The following is a 25,122-nucleotide window of genomic DNA, read 5'->3' on the forward strand; positions in this document are numbered from 1 at the left end:
CCACTAAGTGCTATTCAATTTTATTTGCTTTAATACAGCGTTATTTGTAACCCAGCATTCAAAAAAAATACTTGTGCCTCAACTGGACCATCTAAATTTCAGATATTTATAGTTTTTCCACAATGAATGATAAGAGAGGTGAATTCCTAAAGCCTGAGAGATGTAAAAAAAAAAAAAAAAAAAATCAGAGAAGCCTCTGGTATAATGAACGATTTTACTGAATTTTTGCTCTTTCATGGGATCTTTCATAAGGCATCAACCCCCTTAAACATTACAAAATTTCCTGTCGTTGGTTGTCGTCTTTTCCCATATGACGTTAAGATGCCTGAGATTATGCAACACAGGATGGTCTATGAAGAAATTCGGAGCCAGTGTAAGATCAGGACACGCTGTGTGGTCATCGGGATCCTCGGGATCTCCCTAGTGTGGTACAGGGTTTACACGGTCAACCGCGAGGAGATTGTCACGCCATCAGCCACCACATGATGTCCAGGCTGTCTGGCGGAACAATGTGCATAAACATTATTCATGTGCACAGAAGTCAATCCTCAAAGACTTCCTGCTCCTGTAACTGCTGGTGTTTGCCCATGCACCCCAGGCAACTTCCTCTTACAACACAGAACTACGAAATATCTGAGTCACATGAACATGAGGAGGGTGTGTGTGTGTGTGGAGGCCTCGGGGCTAGGAAAATGATTTAAACAGCTGATCTGCCACTTCTGCCTTACACCAACGCTATGTCAGATTCTAATTGATTTATTTTCTTGAACAGCGTCTCTGACAGGTTTATACGTGACTTTAGATAACAGTGCAGAATAACAGAACACGGTTCTGAGAGTAAAACCTCCCTCCCGTTATTTCTCTATATAATCCCCTGCTACACTAATGGTCTTATCCCAGTGTTTCACTAGTGCTTGGACACCATCAAGGTAGAGAGTTGTCTCAGTACGACACATCAGTCTGAAACGCCGGCCTCCCAGGAAACTCATTTAGTGGAAATGTCTTGTAGCGAGGTCAGGACTGTACGGGGGATGTGGCAACAACCCCCAGCTGAGTTCCTTTAATGTGCAAATGTTGGTAAGTGATTGTGTGTGTAGTTCACACAGACAGACTTGTGTACAGCCTGCTTTAATACATTTGCACCGCTCAAATATGTTACTGCGACCAAGAGTCTCATCACCGTACTGTGCTTGTAGTCTTCTGTTAATCTCAGTCGCTTGTTTCTCGCTTTCATTCACCAGAAATTTCATCACAAGTCCCGGTTTGACTCAAACGTCCACCGTATTGATGTTCTTGGTCTTTTTTTTTTATAATTTCAACAGCAACAGCTTACTCACAGAGATGAACAAGTTAAAATAAGTGTGCTATTTGTGATATGGAGAAGTTTATGTTTATGGAAGGAGTCTCCAGTGTCAGACTTTTTCCAGATAGGGAAGTTTATACTGTACCTGGTGGTTTCTGAAAATGGAAGTGTACTCGAATAATTGCTGCAACCAGCAACTGTATAGTGTAACGTGTTTCATGTATGTTCCGCATCATTCAGTGTAACCATGAATAGAAAGTAGGAAATATTGTTCTTTAAGTAATAAAATAATGTAAAATTGTTGGTACACTCTTGTGGTATAAGAGAACCGGCTCGCTCGGGGACCAACAAGAAACGAAGCCTCACGTTTGCTGGAATCACGTGACTGAATCATTATATTGGAGATTTTTGTTCTTAAATTCATAAATTAAGATTCAGGAAAACTTTTTTTTTGGCATTAAATAATATAAAAAATATATATATATTATATAAACGAAAATGCACACAAAACCATTTCGTTTCGTTTATATGAATGACCTCAATTTATCTTATAAACTTGTGTTATTGTATCTGTATCGGCCCCCCCACCAATCTTCATTATTTTCTTACCTTCCTCTACTCATTTTCATTATTTATATTATATACTGTAGATATTATTTTCAGACATTTATATATACACTGTCCAAACAGTGGCTTGCTAGTTGTGCTTATGTTTGTGTTTATAATTAAAAAGATAAAGAAAAAGGACTTCACCATTTGTTCTTCACATTTCCTTTCTGTTCTAGTTCTTCAGTTAATTTGTGAAGATTCAGAGATGGTAATTATGTGCATAAACATTTGTTAATGTAAAAATAAATTTGTCCACTAGATGGCAGTACAATGGCCCCATGAATGAAATGAACCTTTTTGGTGAAGCAATTGGTTGCCTTTGTATTTTCCTTTTCTCCCATCACTGGCTTACAAAGAGGTTTATATACCTGTCCTCTTCATACACATTTCTAATTCGTAAACATAACAGGGACAAAGACACACACCTTAGTAATCATATGACACAATAATCGAGGCAGTAACACAAATGTACTCAATCCTTTATTAGATTCAGAAACTCAACAATGAAACAAATCTCTGGTGGATTTTATATGTGAATCCAGAACGATGGGACCATGTTTTTTGGGGGGGTGTTTCGGTGGCACTGAGGCGTCGAGGTTATGAACACGGGGGCGCAGGTGGTGGTGATGGAGTGATGAAAACCCCATCGGGCTGCATAGATGAAAAGGTACAAACAGGAACAAAAGAAAGAAGAAGAAAAAAAAATAACCCTCAGTGCTTCAAAGTGCGATCCTGACTCGCATTCGGGAAGCGCGTTCCCTCTGAACACACAAACAAAAAAAAACAAAAAAAATCATGGAACAGAAGTCTAGAAAGAGTAAGCACTACTCCGCTCTCTCGCACGCAAAACTTTGTGGTTCTCGCAAACATATTAAACGCTAACAACCTCAGATACGTATTTTTTGTTTTTTAATTATTTTTATTTTTCGAGGACCCACACATACTCGCACAATAATTAAAAGCAAAAAAGAAAACTTAAACACTTTTTCTTTAACTGATTTAAAACGTGTTTCGCAGTGTAAAGCAAAGCAAATTGTGGACTGACGTCCAATTACCGACTCGCCTCACCGACCTCGTGCATCCATAGATTCGTTACATTTCTTTTTCTTTATAACCTCGTTTTTCTTTTTATTTATTTTCTTTTTAATTTTTTTTTGCAGATGTCAGGTGTAGTTCAGGCTGGAATAGTAGTAATGATAATATTTATAATAAATTAATAATAATGCTTATTTAGTTGTATCTGTGTTTTTTATATTTAAAAAACACCTTTGGAAGTGTATTAGAAAAATATTTATATATATTTGGAATTCAATCCGTTTTACTCGTTCATAAAGCGAGCGGTGTGTTAAAGATGGTTTGATGAACTAGTTTTAATTGTACTGTACTTATTTCTGCTTTTTTCCCCCTATCTCCTCCAAAAAAAAAAAAGGTTAATAAAAAATTAAACGCAATGTGTGCTTCATCCGTTGTGTGCATCACACTATTGCGGCCACCAGGAGGCACAATCAAACTAAACCACTGCTAAATTCAGGACTGTTACAGGATGTTCCAGAAGTCAGAGCAGCCAAGGGTTTCACATTTAATGCTCAAAACAATAATAATTATTTAAAAATTATTATTTCTCTCTTTTGCCTAAAATACTGAGTAAACTGAAAGAGCGGTTCAATGACACGGAGCGTTTATATTTTTTCTGCTGAACATGCCAAGAAATTAAAGATTAAACGAACTAATCTTATTAGGCATCAGGATGCCGGTGAATATTTTTCAACTGGACTATATAAATAATAATAATAATAATAAATAATTTAACAAGAATTCACCCATCTACAAGATAAGTGTTATGATAAACACATATCTAAACCACAGCAGGTCTGCAATTTATTTACAAGTAAAGAAAAAATATATTTTGGTATTTGTTTAAAAAAAAAAAAAAAAAAAAAAAAAAATTGGCTTGACTCGCTACATTATGGGAGTAATAAAAAAAAAAAAAAATAGTGTTACACCTTTTTTTTTTAAGTAATTATTCCGTGCTGGAAGGTTTCTTTCAAAAAAAATAATGCAATGCAAAGACCTATGACAAAAGACGCGCACCCTCGAAGGTTACACAGGACAGGACCTGTCTTTCAAGAGCAGTCTTAAGGATTGGCTGCTATAAGAATATTAACGCGCGAGTATCGGGTTTACGCCGAGATCACTCACATGAAGATCTCCCTAAATGTAAAACCCCTGATGCTACTAGGGTCATCTGGAACAACCTTTAAAAAAAAATAATAATAAATTATATATATTTTTTTAAAACAATAAATGACCATATTAATTATATAATAATAATAATAATTAGTAGTTGAGCTGGCTCAGAGGGCAGATATGAGAGATCGACGATGTGAAGTGAAGACCAAAGTTGTCTGAGTATGTGTGTGTGTTCATGTAGTGTTGTTTGTGTTCATGAATCTTCGTGCTGGTCTTCACTTGGTACGGAGTTAACGTCCGTCGCTTTCTCTTATTTGCTAGAACGTTCTAGGACAGGTGGTGAGGAAGGTAAAGAAAAACAACGAGGGAGCAAAAAAATAAAAATAAAAAATTCTCGATCCTGGACCTTCCTAATACGAGGAAGATTTAAAGCACAAAGTGTGCGAGTTTGAGAAATTCCACTGAGCAAACAGCCAAACAGCACAGGCACGTACGTTATCTGCTATTAACTCGTGCGCTTTCAGTTACGGGGCTAACAGGACAGGGGGAAAAAAGTTACTTTTAAATTTTTTTTATTAATAAATAAATTATTTAAATGTAGGTCATATTTTATTTAATTAAAAAAAAGATAAAATATATTTTTTGCTTGTTTTTTTTGTTTATTTATTTATTTAGCGAAATGCAGCCTCGTAACTTTCGCACGAATCACTAAAGAAGAATAAAGTCACACTCCGAGCTGGCTACTTTTGCTTTAACAGCAATGCTTAAATTATTATTATTTTATAAAAATTATTTTTGTTTAGATTTTTTTTTTTTTATATTTCCACGCCGCACCATGGCCGTCATGCTACCCGCTTCCTTTAAAATGAAAAAAAAACAAAAAAAACGCAGCAACCCACACCAAAAAACACGCAAAAAAAAAGTGAGAAAAGAAGAGTCTCGTACGTCTCTAAGCAAATAAAACCATTACATTCTGAAAATAAACTTAGAATACGACACGAGCGAGGATCAGGAGCCCCTCGGCGTCAAGTAGCATGTTGGCCTTTGTTTTTTTTTTTTTTTGTCGGGGGAGACGCATATTTGCGACGTGCAACAAAATTTCCGCTGTGACGGAAACGATGCGAGTGTTTCTAAAGCGTCAAACAATTGCACTTTCTTTTTTGTGCTACACATCTTTTCTCATCAAAAAAAAATAAATTTAAATGAGGTCGCACCTATAGCTTATATCTGCGTTTATGTTTATGTTTATTTAATAACTATTTTTAATGCATATGCTGTAAACTGTAAAAAGAAAATGCAGAACTCAAACTCTCTTTTTCCACGCTTTCTTAGTTCCCCTCCCTCTGATTTGATGCGCTACATAAAGAGGATATTTATTATGCTCATGTGGGGGAAGTTTCGACAGCGCAAAACGGACCCATTCTTCAAGAATCAGAAAACCAAAAGGAAAAAAAAAGTTGCCTTTTCACGTTTGCCAAATTTGTGACTCTAGTGACGATCACTCCTTTAAACTGGAAGAAAATAATAACAATAATAATAATGTCTTGTGTCATTACTTTTAGGGTTCGGTTAACTGTTAAGGAGTGACACTAGTGTGAGAAAAACAGACACGCGTACACACACACCCCTCTCAGAATGGAACACTACAATGCTACTCTAGAGATGAGGTTCAAGTAAAGATCACCCGACTCAACTAAGAAGCATTAGAACCTACACACACACACGCACGCAGAGCTCCCCTTCGATTAATTTTCTAATAGATGGTACTGACTACAGAGCATAGGATGAGAGGAAAGAGGTAAGAGGTGGTGGGGGTTGGGTCAAAACTTAAAGACTAATTGGAGATTTTAGATGATGATGTTCTGTTCTGATGAAGCCGCTCTTCGTCAGCGTCCTCTGCTGGGATTTAAGCGTTGAAGGAGGAAAAGAGCCGAAGTGGTTCCGGCTCGGGTTCAGCTTTAACATGCCTCTGCGCTCTGCGGCACACTCATATGTTACTGCTTTCTGCTAAAACAAAAGAGAGATTGATTTAAGTTTGCACTCTTCATCTGCACATCTCTCTCCAACACATTGAGGAAACCCAGAGCAGTCGCATACCTGTGCATCGAGTTCCTGAAAACATAGAGGAACATAGCGTGTTCTGCCACCAGCAGTCCTCACGCTGGCTGCTCAACAGGGGAAACTGACAAGAAGAGAAGCAGATAAACGATTAGAGAGAACCTGAACACACGACTACATGGACCATGTTCATGATGGAGCTCGGCAGCGCTCTTACCTCATGCACATCTTTGACCAGGTCGTAGGATTTCTCTAACTTCAGAAAACTTGATCCGACACACCTAGAGGACTCTTCCTTCTGAGGTGTGTCCGCAGGTGCCTCAACGAGAGAGCTCACGGCCGCCGCCGCCGGTGCGGATTTCTCCGCTATTTCGCAGTCTAAACAAATCTCCGGCTCGACGGCCACCAGAGTCGTTCCCCCGCCTTCCTGGGAATCGAGTGACGTCTGGGCGCTCTTCTCCATGCCCGACTTTTTTAACCTGGGTAAAAATTTACCAGATTCCAGTTCGGACTTTCCGTAGTAAGGGCCTTCGCACTCCGCGTCTTCCTCCAGGGGTTTGAGGTCCGCCTGCGGGTCGTCGAAGAGGTCCGTCTGACCGGTAACGGGAAGACTCGCCTCCTCTTTTTCAGACTCGCCGTCCGATACGCTGCACCAACCTGGAGAAAGTTCCGATGCTGAGATCGGCCGGAAGTGAGTCCTCGGGGATATGCGGATGGCCCGGTACTGAGTGCGATTGATGCCGTATAGCCTCGGACTGAATGGCTCGTTGTCGGAGTTCGAGCACAATATGGACTTTGGCTTGAATCCTGGGCTGAACGAGGCTATGTCTTCCGGTTCAAAGGAGCATTCAACATGCAGGACCTGGGAAAAAGGGTTATCGAGGTCAAACGGATAATCGAGTCCTTGCTGCTCTCCACAATAGCCTCCACAGGATCCGAGTAAATCTTCATGGAAGATAACAGAAAATCCCTTATTCAGTCCATCCCCCGACCCTTTGGTAGTCTGACCATTTTGTCCGAAAGACACCAAAGGTCGCCACAGGGGCTTATGGCCTGGAGCAAAGCAACCACCCGTGTTCATGAATACATCCGTCCCGGCAATGGTCACCACATCAGACGAGGAAGCAGACGCGCATTGCAACAGGCTCCCGCAGGTGTTGATGGGTGGAACCACGGTCCACTCTTTGTCACCGCTTAATGTCTTTAGTTCTCCGTACACTCCCCCAAGAATAAATGATGTATTGTCCTTCTCTGAACTAACATCCCACGGCCTGGCAGGCGTTGCATAGTCCCCACCATCCACTTTGGAGACTTTATTTTTGGCCAGGCCTTGATCCTCCTTTTGACTCTCCCACAGGTGGTACTCTGAACGCTGTACAGCCTTCTTTTCTATGGGCTCCGTCACCTCGTTCTCGAGACAGCCGCACTGATAGCTGGGCGTCTCCTCGGAAAACACGTCATCGTCTTCTTGCTCCACTTCAAGAGCCAAGACGCAATCCCGGTCTCCAATGGCCATCCAGATATCCTTAATTATTCCTGAGCTGTAATCATCATTTTGTTGGTTGGAGTCTTCTGGAAACAAAGCTGTGCTGTACTGTTTGCTCTCGTCCTGCTCCAACGCTATTCCGCAAATGGACTCCAGTTTAGAGACCTTGCCGAAGCTCTGATTGGACACCCTGCCTGCACTCATTTCATCTTGCTGGTGAGTTGGGCTCTCCTGCAAGAAATCCAAAAACTCCTCCTCAAGGTACGAAGTCGGAACGGGAGGGATCAGGCAGCCAACGTCGTCGCAGCCGAACGGAGAGGACTCGTCTGCTTGGCCGGCGACCGGCTCAATGTCTGAGCGAGTCTCCTCCGAGTGGGACCAGGGACTGCACGTTCTCGTCGACAGGTTCGAGCAGTGTTCGTTTTCGTCGAAGGCACTGTTTTTGGTCCAGATTAGCAAGCGGGACTGTTTGTTTGCGTGGGGATCTAAACAGCTACTCGAATCTACATTTTCGCGACTGGACGTGAGTGAGTCGCAGGAAAAAGGAAATGCGGAGCCATCGCGCTGCACTTCAAAGAGCGAGAAACAGGTGTTCAGGGCCGACGTGCTCCCGCTCAGATCCTGGAATGCGCCCGACAGCCCACCCACATCGAACGGAACGCTGCCAAACAGCGGGGATAGCCTGACCGGAGAGTCCCCCGCGCAGCTCTCGCCTTCCAACTCCTCAGAACTAGATGATGAGCAGCACTCCCACATGTGAGCGATGTTTTCCATGTCCTGCGTGAGAATCACGTCGTCTCCCGAAGCTCCCAAAGAATCCGCCTTTATTGCACTTTCCGCCTGCAGTTCAAAGCCGTCTAACACTACACAACGCCCTGCTGCCTCGATGTCTCTCGGCTCGTTGCTCTTCTGCCGGATCATGTTCAAGATCCGGCTTTCTTGTACTGCATCTGAGGCACTGGGATCCAATATGGATTGATATATATCGACTTCATAGAAGTGAGTGAATTCAGACAGATGCTCATCATCTAAATCTTTACCATCCTCAGGAAGAGGGCAGCTTGAGGTCCCGTTCAGTTCAGCGGCCTCCTCGTTTCCCTCGCTCGACACCTCGACGAAGTGCCCGTCCACGAAAGTGCCCGCGGCGAGGTACGCCCTTTGAAAGGAAGCGTTTGCGATGCAAATCCCTTGGACCTGTTCGGACAGACCGTCCACGTCGACAGACGGAGCCAGATCGCTAGGGGAATCCGGTTTGCTCCGATACTTTGTCTCTAGTTTGCTCCAGCCGTAGGGGACGAAATATTCCGATATGGGCTCCGTGTACCATAGGGGTTCTTCCATATATTCCCTGTTGTTGTTGTTATTGGCTTCACCTCCAGACTCTTTCAAATCGACCCAGCTGGGGTCTTTCCGAAGCTCCCTTAATGGCTTTTTGCCCTTCTTCGTGTAGTGGTGTTGGTGCTTCAAAGGGCCTTCGGAGGCACTGCAACTGCCACCTGTGTTTCTGCGCTCTTCTTTATCGATAGCCTTCAGGGCCAGTTTGACCTGCCCGCTGCTCCGCCCTTTCTTGTTTCTGCCGCCAACCTCGCGAGACTTGTGTCTGACCCGTGCTCCTTTGTAGGTCTTCACCTCGCTCTGGTTGCCGCTGGAGCTCGAGCCACCCTCGCTGGAGCCAGACGACCAAGACCGGGGACGGTGCCCCAGGTCGGATCGGTGCCTGGCGTGCCTTCTGTTCTGAGAAACGTGGTGGTCGCCGCAAGCCCCGGAGGTACCCCCGTGGTATCGGTTCTCTTTTTCTTTCTTGCTTCGTCGCTGCTGAGCCTTCTCGTTGGTGGTAGTGGTGACTAGTGCATCAGGGGTTTTGTCCTTAAAGACTTCGCCCTCACTGGTGCAGTCTTTCGGGGAGGAAGTGTCGGTGCTTGTCTGGGGGGCGGCAGATGAGGAGCTGGAATTCGCGCTTGCTTTAGCCTTGTTCCACACGGTCATGATCTCTTGGAGACAAACAGGTTTCTCTGACAGAGGTGGAAAGGCTTCGTAGTACCTTCAAATAAACAGAAAAAAATCCACTTAGTACAAGTTTATTGAATGTATATAAACATATTGAGAGTAGAGTTAAAAGCTTCTTACATTTCCACCTGATCTTTAGAAGAAGGCGATTCTGCCAATTCGGGAGATCGGGATTCATCGGACTTCTTGATAGTTTGCTTTTCTTTTTCTGCAACACGACCAACCAAGGCAGCCTTTTATTAGCACATACATTATAAATATATAAAATGTTATAATTGAAATGCATTGCTAAGCCATTCTGAAGAATGTAGAAAAAGGAAAAAAAAGACGACAAATTTCCAAATAACAAATTGACCACAAAAATATTAAGGGAATGAAAATCCTAGATGAAGAAAATATACAGTCAACAAAAAAAGAAAAAAAAAATTTACAACAAGGAAAAACTTGTATAAATATTTAAGTAAAAAAATTATCGATGCAAGTTATGTAAACGAGAAAGCCCAACAACGTTTTTTCTTCTTCCTGAGAAGACTGAGGAGGGCCCAGCTTCCACCACCAATCCTCACCACCTTCTATAGAGGATCTATTGAGAGCATCTTGAGCAGCTGCATCACTGTCTGGGTTGGGAATTGTGCCATATCGGACCGCAAGACCCTTTAGCGGATAGCGAGGACAGATACAAAGATCATTGGGGTCTCTCTCACCTCTCTTGAACACATCTACACCACACGCTGCATTCACAAAGCCACCAGCATCGTGGCTGACCAGACACATCCTTCACACTCACTCTTTACCCTCCTGCCATCTGGTAAAAGGTACCGAAGCATTTGGGCACTTATATCCAGACTATGTAACATTTTTTACCCACAAGCCATCCGTCTCCTCAACACAATGGGACTGGACTGATAAACACATACATACACACACACACACAATCATTCAGACGAACTAAATAACATCAGGACCGAACTGATAAACACACATGCAAAACCATTCTGATCCACAACCATCTCTCAGTTGTTCATACCTACCTTAACTGCTCTTTGCGATATTCGCACAATATTTAAGTTTACTTGCTATTTGCACACCTTTTTTAAAATCATTGCTGCTACAGTTTACCGTTTCTCATTCCTCTACCTCAGATTATACCTAATCACTAAAAAGAAAATATACATGTAATGTGTTATGTTGTCATGTTCTGTAGCTCTTGTTTACACATTGCATGTGCACTTTGTTGTCTGTTGTCTATTGTTGTCCCTTTTCTGTATAGAAGTATTTTTTAGGTAAACTTAATGTAAATCTTCTGGTAAGTGTCTTGTTAATTTATGTTGTGGTGTTAATGTTGTTGTAGGACCTTGGTCCGGGAGGAACCGTGTTCACTGTGTACTGAACTGTATATGGTTGGAATGACAAAAAAAGCCTACGTGACTTGACTTTTATTTGATATTTATGATATTATTAATAATTTATTATTATACAATTCTCTCTCTCTCTCTCTCTCTATATCTATATATATATATATATATATAAATATATATATATATATATATATATATATATATATATATTTTTTTTTTTTTTTTTGGCTGGCTCTGTATATAAAATGACATCTTAATGCATCATTAACACTGAATGAAAAATATAAAAAATAGGAAAAAGAAAAGGGAGAGGGAAAAAATTAGAGTCAAAGATCATGCTGAAAACTGAAGCACTAAAACCTGTTTTAAACAAACCTTTTTGTTTGTTCTGAATGTCCTTGAGCTTGGAGCAAAGCTCCTCGACCAAACTTTCAACTCCAGAGTTCTGACATGGGGAGAGGGAGGAGAAAAAAATATATCAATATATCAAGCCCCAAAAAAATATAAAGAGTTAATGCATAGTAGCCAAGCAATTGCATAACATTTTAAAAACAGGAACACAACACCAAGTTTACTTTTATACGAAAATACTGAACTTGAGCGACACTGCTTTACCGGTATTTGCATAAAGCTCTAAATGTGTCTCTTACGCCACACTGAAAGCTAGATTTCTTCACACAAGCTCAAATGAACCAAACACACAGTAAATATTTCGTTAAAAAAAAAAAAATTCATCAGAAGGTCTTACTTCATCTGAAGCAGAACGGAGACACTGCACCGCGGCCTGCTTCTTCATCTCCTCCAGACTCAGGTCTGTCCCTCCCTTCCTCCGGCTCTTCCCCCATTTCTTGCCGGCGCCCTTCTCCCATCCCAGGAAGATGTCGTTCTCCTGCAGCATGGGTGTGACCAGATAACATGTGATATCTCTCTCTCTTATTAAAAACTCTGATTTCCTAACAGAATTGATCAGCTGAAGAAAAATTTTAAAGCGCCTTACAGTTCCTCAAAATCAAGCAAGCTCGCAACACAATGATTCATTTTGATCTAAATCTATTCCGAGTCACCAAAAATGGTTTGACTGAGCGACGGATTAGTTAGTGACTCAGCGTGGGGTCCTCGATGACCAGATAGATACGCCATCGCTAAACCAGGAAGTAAAACTGTTGAGAGCAGTTTTAGACATGGCAGTTGTTGACATTGTAACTTTGGCAGGAAGCGAGTCGGGCAACAGATCGACCCGAGAAGAACTTTCATTTCCCTTTCTGGAAATGACGGTGATAATTCTTGACGTCTATCAAGACGAGGGACGTGCCTCGCTGGCTTAGATTATTATCGACATTAAAAACATCCTGATAGAAACAAACAAAAACAGCTGTACCTGGTCCTGCAGATCGTAGTCGTAGCTGTCGTGCAGCAGGAGGCTGAGGACGTATCGGGTGTAGATCATGGCGTCTATGCCGCATTTCTCCAGCTCCTGGCCCAGCCAGCTTTGAACCGGGCCCAGGGACTGCAGCAGCGACATATCGGACGGGGACAGAGAGCCTAGCAACGACACACTCTCGGGAGGGGTAGCACCGGACGACGAATCTCCGCTTACGGGACGCATGGGACTTGGGAGGGTGGGGGGCGGGGGGGAGAGAGAGAGAGAGGGTTGGGGGGGATAGGGGTCGCGATCTTATGTAGGAGCCATGTTCAAATACGGGGACATCGTCCCGGTCTTTCTTCAAGAGGAAGGGGGGGGGGAGTGATCGAGACTTAAAAGTGTGATTGGGGAGGGGGTTCACTCCGGTACTTGGCAAAGGAGGAAAAGGAGGGGGCGGGGCGCTCTAATCTTCGGGCATGGTTCAGAGAGGCGGGTGTACAGGTGGCTTTTTTTGTTTTGTTTTTTACAGAAAGACAAAGAGCATGCTCATTTTGAGATCAGAGAGCTTCATGATGGGTGACTGACAGCTCCGGAATCACCTGGAACAAGAACAACAAGAGAATAAAAAAATAATAATAAAATAAAATCAAGGTGAAAACTCAGATAATCGTACAACCCATCCTTATGCACATCTATTGTATTTAAAGGGAAAAAGTACAGGGACAGGGACAGCGTGTTTTTTTTGTTTTTTTTACTGCCTCACCAGATTCTATGGCTATATTCATGACGAGAGTCAGCTGTTATCTGATATTAAAACTGGAGAAGATTCACTCTTTTCTAAAAACATTTCTTACTTGTTGAAAACCTTTTTTAAAAGTTCCTCACAGAAGTAAAAGTATTAGAGCCTAATAAAACAAGTTTGATGGACAGAAGGGTTTTACATAACGGACACTCAATAGTAAAAATATGTGTGTAGCGTCTGAGTGTCCTAATTCTGAATCGTGTATAAATGATTTGGTAACAACGATAATTCAAAGGAATTGTATTGTTTTGCCCCAACATCAGAATATATCTCGGGTATTTAATTATTTATTTATTTTCAATCACTGAAGCTGTTCTGATATTAATAGGAGTATAAATTTTAAATGTATTACGGTAAGTCCCTGATTACCAAACAGATCCAGTTAATAAGTCGTATTTGTTCTCAAGTCCGACAAACGTGTTTTGTACACCTTTGGCACGAATAAATAATATCCCTGACTCGCCTCTGTCCTTTTTTCCCTAAAAAACCATGATGTGTCTCGGAGCTGTTCTCCACTGTATTGGACTGTAAACTCTTTCTTGTTGAGGGTTTTTTTCCCCCAATATTAGGATTATTCACCATCAGGACAGACATAAAATGTGCAAATTCGTAACTTGAATGTTTGTCAGTCGGGAACTACCTGTGTGTTTCAGCTCTGTAAATTCTATAGAGCATTTGATCGTTCTTTTTGTGGTATTTTTTTTTTCGTCTGTCTGTTTGCTTGTTACCAGGGACTCCGGAGTGTCCAGGAATCCAACAGAAAATTATGTTAAAATCATTGGATCTTAAAAAAATAATAATAATAATAAAATATATATATTAATTATGACTTTCCACGATTGATAGGATGATCTGTTTATATATCTTCCATCGCTTCGAGACACGATTTGAAGTTTGTTATTGTTAAAAAATCCTTCTGTGATGTAGATTCAAACTTCAACTTTTATTTAAAAATAATAATAAATTTAAATCTATGATCTGGAATGTGTGAACCCTGACGCAGTAAATTTGTTGCAGAAGCCGCTGACGACTCATTTCCTGATTTTGATCTGTCCGTGTAATACTGCTGTGGTAGTAAAAAGTTTTTTTTGCTCTCTCTCATGTCCAGAAACTGCTGGTGATATTCGTTCAGGTGGTTTGGGATTTTTTTTTTTTTGCTAAATTCAGATAAATTTTAAACATATTTTAAGAGCCTGAGAGGTTTATCATGTCAGCTTATTACTAATGATTAGTCGTCCTTGTTAAAAAAAAAACCCTAAAAAGAGCGAGAAAAAACTTCACATGGAGCAACTGTTACTGAAAAGCAGAAGCACTCGTTGCATAAAAATGTTCTGAGCAGCAGTGTGTGTGTTTTACACTCTTACACAAGCAGCAGAGGCTTAAGAGACGTGAAGTGTATTTTCGGGTACACTCCTGCTCTTCCATCACGCAGTAATAATGAGTTCCCTGGTGATGTGAAACGTGTTTGGGGACGGCGGAGTCGTACATGTTTAGTCTCGACGTCTAATGTTTATAAAAATCATGATACGTACAAAATCGCCAGATAAAAACCAAACTGACCATCCCTATTATTAATATTATTTACTGTTAAACACAGCAACCAAAATTAAATACAATAGTAAATTATTTATTTATTCATTGCATCACTAGGCAGATATTTTCCCCCTCTTGTCCTTACCCTAAAAGGTCAAACGACACGACAGGACACACACACACCAGGATGAGTCGAGGCCTGTCTGGATGACTTTACAAGTTAAATAGTTCACATCACACAATAATAAATAAAAATTAAAAACAAAAACACTGTTATTAAACCATAGTCTGATCAGTCATTATTTTAATTAATGATTAATGACATCCGTTAGCGACAGCACCGTGCACAAACAACCAAAACACACAAATATACTTTAGAATAAAAAAATAAAAAAACAGCCAGGATCCGGTTAGACGAGCCAAAAACAACGGACTGAGACGCTCGCGTGTTTGTCGTCTCGAACAGAAATCTCTCGTTGTATGTTTTTTTTTTTTTTATAAACACGTGACGTCTAAATCTCAGAAGAGTTTGACTTGAAGAAAGAGCCGATTGTCCTGTACACACTGGTTTCGTCTCGGGGCGCTTTCACACCTCCCTCTCGCTCGGTCCGGCTGAATCGGACTCTCTTCAGGTTTGTTTGCTTTCGGGTCCGGTCTGAAGCAGTCTGTCTTGTGACCTGACCTCGGGCTGGACTCCGGGAGTCTCAGAACAGCGATGCATCTCTCTCCCTGTTCCTGCTGGATATCCGATCGCCTGGTCTGTAGCGGGGCTAGGGAGAGGACGCTAGCTCCGGCGAACCCTGGCTATTTTCTTTAGTTAGCATGTCGCTGGACGAGTTACCGCAATAAAAAAAAAAAAGGAAACAAATTTAATACTCCAAAAGTCAGTATGGAATCTTCTTCCCGAGTTTGCGTTCTCGTCCTCGCCTCACGAGACGGACTCATTTAACAAATGAACGGCGGTACGGATGTCACGTGACTCTCTCTGCAGTGATGATTTATTTATATATTTAAATACATGTTTTATGAAGCGGATGTGATGTGATAAAAACTCCCACCCCCCTCTCTCTTCCTCACACACGCACACGGTTGTGATTAATCCCACCTCGGAGAGAGAGATCAGTCCGCTCTCCGTGGTGATAACCTCCTACAGAATTATTCAGAGATTCAGGGCCACGCCCACTCACGGCTCCGCACACAGGCAATGTTGATGAACCTGTCCTCAATTCACACTTCATGTGTGCGCGTGTGTGTGTGTGAGAGAGAGAGAGAGAGATCCAGTCAGATGTCTTTACCCTTTAAAACATGGCTGAAGGTCATCGAGATCAAATCTATAAAAACTATTCGGTTTTCTGCAAATACTCAAACACACACACACACACTACCATCTTTAGTAGGACGTATAAGCACTAGCTCAAGGGGGCGTGGCCACACTCAATCATAGGAGTTTAAAAGTGTCTCTGAAATTGTGTTGCTTTACATTTGAGACCAAGAGCGAGGGGAGAAAACGGAAAAATAAAAACCCTCATGAAAAACTACTTAAAAATTAAGATTTGTTTTTTGTTTCTACAAAATACAGTTGAAAAATTACCTAATTTATATGAAGTTATTTTTTTGTAAGAAAAGTTTGATGTGCAAACAACATTCTTAATTAATAAATACAGCATCATCATTAAACGATTCTTATGAATTAGGAACGTTAATCCTTAAACGTTAATTGATTAACTGCTTTCAAAAACTCTAAAGCACGTTTTACGTAAATGAAGTTTGTTTTTGCATAAATACTAATGACATCGTTTCTTATTCAGTGTCCTGAACTCCCTAAGTGAACTAACTTTGTAGTAGGTTTTATATTTAAAGGGGAATAAAATGTCATTAAAAAAAAAAAAAAAAAAAAAAAAAACAAGCATGTTACAGATACAGAAAAAAAAATGTTTCAGTTGCATATCGTGATTCTTCTGTGTCTCCCAAAATCTATTTATTTTCAATTATTACTAGGTTAGCTTAGCTAGAGGTTCAGGAAGTGTCACGCCTGCAATAATGAAGAAGCACCTTGTCTTTAGATGACTTTTTTTTTCTTTTCCAGAGAGATTATATACTTAAAGTTCAAGAAAATTCACTGTTTAAAAAATAAAAAAAAGTCGGTTTATTTTGTTTTTTACTTTTAAAGTTTAAAAAAATGCCCAATGACGTGGATCCTGATCACAATACTAAAAATCAAAAATCACGATAAGGATTCTTGTGACAAACAGACCACCGCACAGACCTGGATTTCAACAGACAACGCAACATCTGCATCACAACATCCGAGCTAAAACTGCAACAGAATACGGCGTAACACGAATAAAATACCCACACACACACACGCGCGCGCGTGTATTATATATGTGTAAAATTCCTAGGATTCTTCTAAAGAATTGACAGAGCTTTAAAAAAAAAAAAATTTAAATAAACTAAACACATTCCAGAGACGCCTGTGGAATCGCTCTGACGCACTCTCTCCTTGTGATGATAATAAAAATAATCCCGTCTGAGCAGGGCGTGCGCGATATCACCCTATCCTCAACCGACCGGTACGGACAGGAAGAAGGGAGTTTTTCCTTTCTCTTTCTGTTTTTTGTAAAATGATCAAAGACGCAACAACTAAACGACTTGAATGACTACAGACAAAAAAAAAAAAAAAAAATGCAACCAAAAACCTTCATCTAGACAGCGTCCTCAGATAGTTACTTAGTATGTTGTCTGGACCCGAGGCCTGGTGTGTGTGTGTGTGTGTGTGTGTGTGTGTGTGTGTGTGTGTGTTTGTGTGTGTCTCCGCCTCCCAGCTCACTTCCTCACACACTCCACTTCCACATAATAATACTAATAATAATCTTTTTGTGTAAATTTATTATAAAAACTGACCGATCAGACTTTCTTTTCCGTGATGACAAAAAAAGAAAAAGAAGTAAAAAGTTTCCTTTTCTTTTTGTTTTCTGCAAAACAATCCAATCCATCCAGGACACAAAAAATAAAAAAAAATTAAAAAAAAATAAATAAAAAAAGAGAGAAAAAAAACTACTAAATACTAAATAAATGTAAAAAAAAAAAAAAACACAGTATGGTAAAAAAATACCTTATTTAATTTAAGCAGGCTTGATCATGCATTAATTAAAACATGTTATTTACTATTTTTATGGGATTCTCTTAAAGCCATTAATCATAAACAGTAACTATTTACAGTGAATATTATTATTATATTATATTATAATATATTTTCCCCTAATACTGAAACCAGTCAGATTATTGAGTAATAATAATAATAATAATAATAAACAGTGTGTCTGTGACTCATTACTACACAACAGCTTTATTCTCCAGATTATAAACACCTCTATAAATCACCGGGTTAGTCATTATTTATTGTCAGGATTTTTAAACAGTCTAGTTATTTATTCAGTTTGTTTGTTTGGTTAGTCAGTTAGCATGTTAGCTAGCCTTCGCCCGAGGCCTGGTGTGTCCGCCTCCCAGTCAGTCCGCTTTCTCACCCGTCACACACACACACACACACACTTTAATAATAATAATAATAATAATAATAATCACAATCTCAATAACAATCCTCATCATGTCTTTACGCGTTTCGGGACGGAGATGTCTGTATTTAGCTACACGGACTATGCTAGGCTAATCCAGGCTAGGCTAACCTCTTAGCTAACTAGCGCTAGTGACGTTTGTATCGAAGAGACGTTTAAATTCGAACGTAAACATTGCCGATACCGTGGTTAATCACCGAGTCAAGCGAGAAAACCCCAACACCGATGCGTTATAAAGCATTAATAACGATATTAACAGTAACAATAATGATGATAACTCGTACCTGTGTTCAGTGTAAGTCAGGGGGGAAAAGCGGAGCAGGAGAAGCGGTAACTTCTCTCCCGCTGCTGCCGGCCGCTCCACAGCTCGGGCTCTGACCCGTGTTTTTAATCCCGAGCCAGTTTAGCCCAGGCAACCGCCGCCATTTTGGATCTGACCAGGACGCCGCGCGCGCGTCCGCTCGAACGCTGCCTCAGAGCCAAGATGGCGTCGACACGGGGCTCGGTTTCCGCGGCACTACTTTCCCACCCGTCTCCAAGGCAACAAGGCGGATCGCGACCGCCCTACTTAAACCTGACAGGCGTGTTCCTCCGCACTGTATTGCATCAGAGCGTTAACTAGAGCCGGTTCTGAGAGGAAATGTCCTCTAAGGCTCTTTTACTTTGTAATAAAAGGCAAAGTATTCTAAATCCTCAAAAAAATACAAAACAATAATAAAATAATAATAATAATAATAATAATAATTATTATTATTATAATAAAAGTGATCAGATGTGAGGCATACGAATTAAATCCATTCCCGAGACGAGTTCTTAGGATGACATTTCATATTGTGAAACGCATTGTTTCACAGGAAATAATGTAAACGCAGATAATCCGTTCCAGCCACCCAAGGAATGTTACCAATATTACTAATTTCCAATACTAAAATCATATGTTTGATCAAAAGACATGTAAATTAAATAAAATATCAAATAAATACAGCAGTACCTCAGTTTGCAATTTTTCACTTTATGAACTAAAATTTTAAAAGAAATTCGCCTCAACATACGCAGTATTTTCAGCGATGAACCGAGTCAAACCGAACTCCGGCTAAGTTGCACGTACGTCCGGGAGCTGCTCAAAACAGTGGGAAGCCAAACGAAGTGAGTTTGCATATTTTTTTTGTTTATTCTTTTTGCATTTTAATGACGATTTATTGATTTAGAGTTAGTGAAGACATAGCACCATGGGCCCCAAGAATGTTATCAAGGACGGCAGCAAGAAGAAAAGGGAGACACTTTCAGATTTAAAGGTCTTAAAGCAGCCAGTGTTGAGGAATCAGGTGGGAATCACGCCAAGAGGAGTGAGATTTAATGTCTATTTTTTACATTACGTACACAAAAATGCCCATTTGTTTATGCTAAATAATGATTTATGCAAATGTGCTGTAAAAATAGCAAACTAGAAAATCTATCCCAAATACAAGACTGTATAATTATTGTTTGTTTTTTTTTTGATAAAAAAGTAAAATGCATATTTTTTAAGCTTTCATGTGTTGCTAATCTTTGGCCAATATGTTTCTTTTATTATTATTTAAAAAAATAACAGCACTAGAGTTTACCCTAAAGACGGCCCACCATGCTGCCATTACCGTGTGTGGTCAACTCGCTGCCGCTCCTCACGCTGCTCCAGTGTTGCGACGGCCCTCACTTCTGCCTGTCGAATGTGCCGTCGCTGTAGACTCTCTGCAGTCTGATCCAGGGGGTTTTAGTAGCCCTACCCATACACGTTTTTGCTGCAAATTATGCAGCCTACTGTTTCAATAATACTAATTATATTTATTAATAATTAATACTCTTAATACTACCACTCTTTAAAACTGCTTTATTAAACAGTAAGCACTTTAATCTGGCTGATTTTCAAATATCCAGTATGCCACTTTAATACCTTGACATTAAATACTTATAAATAAATATAAACAAACAAAGATGGCGCATGTGATAAACTGGTCGGAAAACAAAACGTCAGAAGTTGAGTCAGGTTGAGAAACAGAACGCGCATTAAAAACCACCAGACGGTGGAAACTATTTGTTTCCACATGCAATCTGACTTATAACCACTTAATAACCTCACAAACAGCGCGAGAGTGTCGCCAGAGGCTGGGTGCTGTGTGTATAAGACGCTGCGGCACCTTTTGTCTGTGGTATTTGACTCTGCAACATTCTCCAGATAGTCTTTAGTGATTCATGTTCATACTTGCTGTTTATAACCAGCCTTATCTTAGCTTTCGTTTTTCTGATCTTATTGTCACGTCTTTCTGCTTTACCGAACAGAAAAGACGAGCACAATAAACTCGACAAGAGGGCACGCTCTAACCATTATCTCTGATTATCTTAAAGTCTCTGGATTGGATTAATCCCTTGATCAAGGCTTGTTATCAGGAGGAACAGAGTGACATCATCATTGTCATCATTTACATTTAGTTGGTTCTCAGTCTGCAAACTTTCACCTCTTCAAGTGGTAGCTCAGTGTGTTAAAACTTTGAGTTAGTCATCAGAAGGCTGGCGGTTTGAGCCCCAAGTCCACCAAGGCCAATAATTACTGCCACATAATGGTAGTTACTGCCACATACTGTATCACAGTGGTTAAGGCAGATTAAGTGCCAGGTTCAAACCCCACCTTCACTGGCATGTGTATAAAATACCTATCTGTTTCTTAATTGTTTGGTTTAACCCTCAACCACCCCCCGCCCCCCACCACTACCAGTAGAATGTCTATCCAATGACGAAAACTTCAAAACACTTTCGTAAGTTGCTCTGGATAACAGAGTCTGTCAGTAACTAGATAGAGAGATAGATAGAAATTCCAGCAGTAATAGAGACAGGCCACTAAGCCTCCAGGTTGTTGGTTGATCTGAGGATCCGTGTTCGAACCCCACCATTGGTGAGTTGCCACACCATATACTACCCGGCCACTGCATGCACTGCATCCCAGACCCGGATAAAATGGGAGGGTTGCGTCCTGTAAAACCTGCGTCAAGTTGTTTTGCGGACTGATGGTCTTCTGTGGTGACTTCTCTGTGGGAGCAGTCAAAAAATAACAACAACAATAGAGACAGTAACACACAGACAGGTTTTAGATGCTATTGCATACTGTATATCTTACATACAGTCAGTATACAGAGTATATGTAATGTGAGAACTGGCCAGAAGTTACTAGTGGAATGCTAAGAACAAGTAGCTACCAGATATAATGAATGAATAATACTAATAAGTAAAACAAAGTGAAATGCAGTGCAACCTGGATGTACAATTGTATTTATGACAAAGCAGTACTACTACCACTACGACAACCACCTCTACCACTACTATTACTATGGTCGCAGGTTCGAGCCCCGAGCACCACTAAACTGTCACTATTGGGGCTCTTGAGCCTGGCCCTTGAACCCCTCATACTGTATGAGATATAATGAGATGTACAATTAGACAAATTTAAGTCTCTCTGGATAATGAGTCCGGTTAGGAGGCACAGGTACACATTGAACTGCAACTTCATTACCATTCAACACAATCTAACTATCTAGCACTAGCAAACCCAAGAGATTTTACTGCAACATTCATCCAGTGTTACATCTGCAGTAATAAAGAATAAAAAGCAGAAGAGCTATGACCTATACTGTGTGCTTTAACCGCGTTAACAACATTAATAAAGGACATCCTCCCTGAGTCACACAGTCACTGTTTTGCATGCCAAAGTGTGTATAGCGATTATTTGGAGATAAGCAAATCGATGCAAATATGTGTGGAACATCTTTTACACGCAATCCAGCATTCTAACCCGCTAACACACTCGTGGCGTGTGGTGTGTGGTTTGTCACTGCATCCCAAAAAAAGGATTCTGGTTCATCCGGCTTCCTCTTTGGTTTGCCTCGGGGCAGCTGAGTGCAGGCAGGAAGGACTAGTTACTGGGTATATTAATGGTAGAGTCGCAGGTCTACAGAGTTTACAGCACTAGTACATGAATTCTACTACAGCAGCTCTGAATTCACGGTTACAGTTTTTACAATGTTACAGTTTCTATAGTAATGCCAGGAGGTGTATATCTAATAGTCCAGGCTCTCTGTAAGAAGATGTTAATTTAACATTTACAAAAGGAGTCAGAGGTAAGGACTAGCTACTGTTACCAACCAAGGAAATATAAAGACTACCACATGCTTCAGCTGAGACAGGTTTCTGCACTGCTGATCTCACACCATTAGGGGGCAGCGTAACACACTTGGAGGAAAACGCTACCCCCGCCCCCAACCTGCATGAAGTCATAGACGCGTGAGGTTTTCTAACATCACTACGAGTGATGTGGGAGTGCAGGAAGCCCACCATTTACCTTTTGAGAGCACGTCTAGAGCACCAAATATCATCAAGAACATCAAATTCCTTTGTCCCTCAACACCAGCTATTTACAGCTCTTACAGCATCTTCCTGAGAAGACTGAGGAAGGTCTAGCTTCCACCACCAATTCTAACCATCTCCCATACATTTACATTTACATTTAGGCATTTGGCAGACGCTCTTATCCAGAGCGACTTACATTTTTTTATCTCATTATACATCTGAGCAGTTGAGGGTTAAGGGCCTTGCTCAAGGGCCCAACAGTGGCAACTTGGTGGTTGTGGGGTTTGAACCTGGGATCTTCTGAACCACAGTCCAATGCCTTAACCACTAAGCTACCCCTGGCCCCCATAGAGGGACGAAGCGTCCTGAGCAGCTCCATGACTGTTAGTGAGGACATGGCATTGTGTTGTATTGTTACAGTTTGCATAAGTGCACCTTATTTTGTTTTTTGTATAATTCTTAGTTATTTTTGTTAAATTTTGTTGTACTGTATGTAGCACCTTGGTCCTGGAGGAGCGTTATTTGATTTCACTGTGTACTGAACTGTATATGGTTAAAATGACAATAAAAATCTACTTGACTTGACCTGAAAATTCCTTCCTAGGGTGTAATCAGAGATTTCAAACTTGTGATTTCTGGCTGGTAGAACGAAAACTTTTCTGTTGAGCCACTTAGGAGCTGTAAAGTCATAAAAGTCTTATGACATCTTCAGAGGGGGTGTTATTTCGAAAGAGACAGGAAAAAGCTGATGATGGAACATATTAATAACTGCTATAACGTAAGAGAACAAGAACCAGAACAAACTTGTCTCGAGAGCATTTAATGTAAATATAAATATGATAAAAAGAACGAGATCATTATAATTAAAATAAAAATGAAAATATTAAAGGTTAATAAACTGATATAGCTTAAGAAGAATAAAACAATGTTATAGGAAATGAATCAGCTTCAGGGTGGTAACTTCACATCTTCATACTAAAAAGATCCAGGAAGCTTTCATCAATAATTAGGTAATGAATCGATACTTTCACATCATCTGATACATCTGGACTATTGTGACTTTATTCCCCAACATTTACAATCCAAATGAATAGACCTATTTTTGTCCTCATAGACAGCTTTATATCTCTTTTACTATGTTCAAATTTAAAGACAATGAACACCCACTGAAGACCGTACAGGTAATAGAAACTTTTCTAATCTTCGGCCTAGCAAAAAGTACTAACAAGACCGTAGGTCTTATACTGCAAATGTGACAAACCAACAAACAAACAAAGCTTTGTTATGTATAGTCAGTACATCTTTGTTACTCACTGTGCATAAGAGGGCGCCACTGAGCTGAAAAATCTCTGAGCTCTTTCAAAAAAAGAAAAAAAAAAGCTTTTCTTTTACTCTCGACACCTCTAGAGCAACAGAAATATTCTGATTAGTCATAAAGCTTAAAAAAAGTTTATCATACATAAATAATCAATGGTCAGTTGTTTCAAAAATAAATATGCAGAATGTTTTGTCTTTTAAACTTTGAGACACAAATATCTATTAAGAAACAACTAAAAGTGTGTATTTTTGAGCATAAACAAAGAAATGTAAAAAATAAAATAAATAGGACAAAATGTATTATTTTTTTTTTTTATGGTTCAATTTGGTTAATGCTTCTTACCAAATTATCTTTGTTATGAGGGTCTTTTTAAAGGAGGGCTTACAATTTTAAAACCCCTTCATTAGTAAAGTCAGGAGATTGAGGAGGCCATGCAAATCCCTTTCCTTTCTTTCCTTTCTTTCATCTGAGGCTCTTCAGATTTAGTTTTTCAACTCTTCAGGAGTCTGTTATGTCCCAGTTTCATCTGATGGTGCTGTTTGCAGACAAGCAGGTTATGATGCTGCCATCACCATGCTTCATGCACACAATTTATCTTTCTCTGAATATAATGAGATGTTCTGTTTTCTTTTGTTTCAAAAAGACATCACTGTCTGGAATACTTTTGCACTAACATTTCGGTGCTTGCTTTTAAGTAGGGGACTTTGGAGTGAAGTGGCGTCACAGGAAGATATGTTTAAGGTCATTCATATGGCTTCACTGTGAATAACTGGGTTTGTCCTGTTCTAAATACTTATTATTATTATTATTATTATTATTATTATTATTATTGATGTGTTTATTACCATATATTGCAAATAGTGTTATATTCATGTCATCATTACTATGTTTATTTATTGAAAAAAGTGTAAAGTATTATATATACTAGACTCATTATATGTAAAGTGCAATATTTCAAGATTTTTCCATTTTAATTTTGATGGTTATTTCTTACAGCTCCCAAAATCTCCAGTATCTCAACATATTAGAATATTTCATTTTGGGTTTGAGGAAATTACAGTTCATACAGTATAAATACAGTGTATCTTTTGGTTTAGTTCAGTACAAGCATAGAGAAGACTACTGATGTAACAGTTGTCCAGAAGA

The 25,122-nt window shown here is 40.1% G+C and overlaps 1 protein-coding gene across 2 annotated transcripts; it reads right to left on the minus strand.

Moving 5' to 3' along the window:
* Positions 1–2,379: 2,379 nt before the first annotated feature.
* Positions 2,380–18,757, minus strand: kiaa0232 (KIAA0232 ortholog). 2 transcript variants are annotated; one of them, XM_053491243.1, is made up of 8 exons: positions 18,569–18,757; positions 12,390–12,973; positions 11,760–11,900; positions 11,387–11,456; positions 9,774–9,861; positions 6,378–9,687; positions 6,200–6,284; positions 2,380–6,106 (listed from the first exon to the last, which is right to left on the minus strand). In XM_053491243.1, exons 2-8 carry the CDS (start codon positions 12,615–12,617, stop codon positions 6,090–6,092), a joined length of 3,939 nt encoding a protein of 1,312 aa, XP_053347218.1. In that variant the 5' UTR covers positions 12,618–12,973; positions 18,569–18,757; the 3' UTR covers positions 2,380–6,089. The 2 variants fall into 2 exon arrangements, with proteins under 2 accessions (XP_053347218.1, XP_053347212.1); XM_053491237.1 differs by having other exon boundaries at positions 2,380–6,109.
* Between the last annotated feature and the right edge of the window lie 6,365 nt (positions 18,758–25,122).

Source organism: Clarias gariepinus, chromosome 1 (genome assembly GCF_024256425.1).
Source record: "Clarias gariepinus isolate MV-2021 ecotype Netherlands chromosome 1, CGAR_prim_01v2, whole genome shotgun sequence".
NCBI lineage: Eukaryota > Metazoa > Chordata > Actinopteri > Siluriformes > Clariidae > Clarias > Clarias gariepinus.